This window comes from Cupressus sempervirens, chromosome 2 (assembly GCF_028749045.1).
Source record: "Cupressus sempervirens isolate cs-2001-9-10 chromosome 2, ASM2874904v1, whole genome shotgun sequence".
Taxonomy (NCBI): domain Eukaryota; kingdom Viridiplantae; phylum Streptophyta; class Pinopsida; order Cupressales; family Cupressaceae; genus Cupressus; species Cupressus sempervirens.
In genome coordinates, this window is record NC_143119.1 from 174,681,414 (window position 1) to 174,684,879 (window position 3,466).

Below are 3,466 nucleotides of genomic sequence, written 5' to 3' on the forward strand. Positions count from 1 at the left end.
ACTAACTTAAATAATTTTAAAATAATCTATTTGTTTTTTCTAAATGAAGCATTAAACATTTCTTTCTTTATAAATTTCCACTTTTAATATTTCTTCAAAAACTTATACTTTTAAATATTTTTTCAAAATCTTCTACTTCTAAATATTTTTCTCAAAATCTTGACCGCTTGCCTCACAAACATTTAAAATATATTTCAGTTAGATACCAATGCAACAAACAAAGAAAATTGGCTTAAATCAAAATAGTAAGATACAGGTAAGATACAAATGGACTAAAATATAGATGCTACAACTCTAGGAAAAATGAGTTTTAGAATAAAACAACTCTACATAGCAAAGCATAAAACATGTTTTATTTTTTAGAAAATAAAAATTCATTTTCTATTTCTCACAAAAGACAGGGACTCCAGCGCCTCTAGAGCTCTTGTTATTAAATGCTATCGACTTTAACACCTCATCTGACACAAGTACTAGTTACAATTCCACGGTAAAAGAGCTACACGATTCTACCCTATCTCCATTTATATATAGCTACACACGAATTTCACTTTGATACTGATAGATATACACACCCACGTAATAACAAAGCGACACTGCAAATAAGAAACTCCCATCATCCACATATTACACGAGGAATCTAATAATTACTAGTCACGCCTGGGCTTGGCTGTCCACAGTAACATCTCCCCGTAAACGATGTGACAAGATGCCTCATTTCCCCCCTCTTTATCGAAGAAATAATGACACAGCGCTGTAGCGTTTCTCACTACTTGTTTATTATCCTCCATGACCTCCAACTGAAGATCAAATACCTCACTTCCACTGATAGAATGACAATATATCACTGCGTAAGGAAACACAAAGTTATGACACGTCACGGGCGACGTGCCCCGAACGATGTTCTCCCTCTTAGCCGCCTTGGTAACCGTGCTCCGCTGACCAGATCCAGCAGCCGACGTTTCAGAAAACATGTCCACGGCAGACCCCAAGAGCGACCCTACGAATTCCACCATGCCCTCAACGGATGTGCTGCACCTCTTCACTTCTCCATCTTTCCTCCCTTCCTCGCACATCTTTAACGTGCTCACCATGTTCCTTGACATATTCGACTCGCTCGGGATGTCCAACAATTCCAGAATTTGAGAAATATTTGCGGAAGAAAACGGCGGCATCAGCTCCGCTAACTCGCTGGGCAAAAATGGCATCCGCGTTCTGGGAAGGCCCATCTCTGGCAATATTATTTCCCCCGACTCCCGCAGCTCTTCCTTGTCGAAGAACAGGTGCTCCTTTATCTGCTCATCCGTACGCTTGACGGGGCCAAATGATGAGCAACCATGCTCAAACGCTACTTCTTCACGGCATAACAAACCGGCAGACAGGCAGAAGTGCGAGGCGTCGAAGGAAGTATCGCCACTATTCTTCAGCGCCTTTGTGAAATGATTGAGCTGTGTCAGAGAAAGCGGGGACATACGCTTCAGTAGCGGTTGGGGTATTCCAACGTCTGGAAACTTCTCTCGCCACCGCTCACGCACTAACTCTTCAACACTACTGTTGGAGGCAGCAATCACAAAAATTGCCTGAAAACGACGCGCACAGGGTCAGTTAACAACTGAAACAAATAAACAATTAGAATATTTAAAAAGCAGGAAAGCTCTAAGCTGCAACTCACACTAGCAACCACAAGAAATAGAACAACTCTGCCCGTTGTAGCCATAGCCTGACTTTAGAAAAAATTTCTTCTTTCTCTGGCTTTTCAATTATAAGGTTAATTTCTTCGCTTTATAGGAAAATATTCTCAAGCTCCCAGCGGACTGGGACACGGAGAACACAATGAAATGTGTTGGTAAAAGCCGTCAAAAAATAACCCCCAGTACTTGAGGTTGACGGAAGTACGAACACGGTAAAATGGTGTGGGCTGTGCGTGGTTGTCCATTTAGTTTGGCTGGCGCCCAAATAGCAGCGTCCTCTTCACGTTTTTTAGACTAGACGACATATTGTCGTTGTTGATGGACTGAGGCGTGCGATTTCTGTCCCATCAATTATTTTCATTCTCGCGCAATTTTCCATATGAATGTTGATACGTCGCATTAAAAAGGAACATTAATTTTGTTTTCTTCCTAAGATTTCTTTGAGGGCCCATTTATGCGTATTTTTCATGAAGACTTTAGAAGTGTTTTTTAATATATTTTTATGGCTTTTTTTAATGAATAGTCACATTTAATTAAATTAAAATATAAAGTTACATATTAAAAAAAATATGGAGGATTCAAAATCATCTTTCGAGAGGCACTCAGCACTAAGGTTGGGAAACCATAACTATCAACTATTCATAATTAAATAGTTTTGAAAGCCCTAAGGTTGCAAAAGTATTGCCAGCCGAGGGAGGACAATCATGTTTATTGTCAAACCCCATAAATCAAGAGGGTTTGGAGATGGTATGGGAAACACCATACATCTTCTTCATTCTTTTCTTTTTCTTCTTCCTCCCTTCTAGAGGGGGAAATTGCAAGCGCCAACCGAGGAAACCATTTACCATTGGTGTCTATGGGCTACCCAAAAGTAGAGGTAGAAGGAGCAGTAGGAGTGACAACATGGGACCAACAAAGTTGTGTTGAGGAGGAAAGGCAGCGCCACCCATCCCCACATCCACCAAAGGAGCGATGAGGGACCTGGGATGACGAGGTTTGTGAGCAGTAGGCATAGGAGTTGTGATTGGGGAGGTGGGGTGTGATTAGTAGAGCAAACAAGTGGTGACACCCACACCATCCTATGTGGGGAATTTTCCCTATGATCAAGGAGCTCCTGAAGGTGGGCCACCCCCAAAGCCACTTTATAAGCCCACACTTAAATTTGTAACATAACATTATTACAAATACATTATTTAGTATATATAAAAACATGAGTATTGCAATGGAAATCAATTAAATTTAAAAAGTACTAATAGAATGTACAAACTATCATTATAAATTATATTAGCAATAATATATATTGGTAATGATTTATCATTTAATTTATTTTAAAAAAAATTAAAAAAATAGTTACTTTAATAATAATTTAAAGATCTTAGGGATTATTACCATACTTTAATAACTATGTTCAATACTGACAACATTGTTTAAAATAACAAAAGAAAATAATATGAATAAACTGAACCATAATTCATTAGTGACATAAATAAACACAAAATATAAAATGTCACCCATGCTAGCTGACATGGCCATTGGTCATGTCGCTAAGAAAGAGAGGAAGCACATATATATGGCCACCGCAGGTAAGTAGAAAGCCATTGAATGAGGTTGGTCTTTATTTCCTTTACAACATATCAATGAAAAAAATAACCTTCACATTAGTCAAATTCATCAACTCACCAAAGCTAAAGCTTGAAGATGTGATTGGGAAGTAGTAGCAGAACCACCATCACTTGCTTGTGTGTAAGGTGTTGGCGCTCAAAATTGTAGCCTCGATT

General features: G+C 38.9%; 1 protein-coding gene across 1 annotated transcript; it reads right to left on the reverse strand.

Moving 5' to 3' along the window:
* Nucleotides 1-331: 331 nt before the first annotated feature.
* LOC149571625 (BURP domain-containing protein 16-like) lies at nucleotides 332-1,824 on the reverse strand. The gene is made up of 2 exons (XM_089813092.1): nucleotides 1,670-1,824; nucleotides 332-1,577 (listed from the first exon to the last, which is right to left on the reverse strand). The coding sequence occupies exons 1-2, from the start codon at nucleotides 1,712-1,714 to the stop codon at nucleotides 648-650; spliced, it is 975 nt and encodes a 324-aa protein (XP_089669218.1). The 5' UTR covers nucleotides 1,715-1,824; the 3' UTR covers nucleotides 332-647.
* Between the last annotated feature and the right edge of the window lie 1,642 nt (nucleotides 1,825-3,466).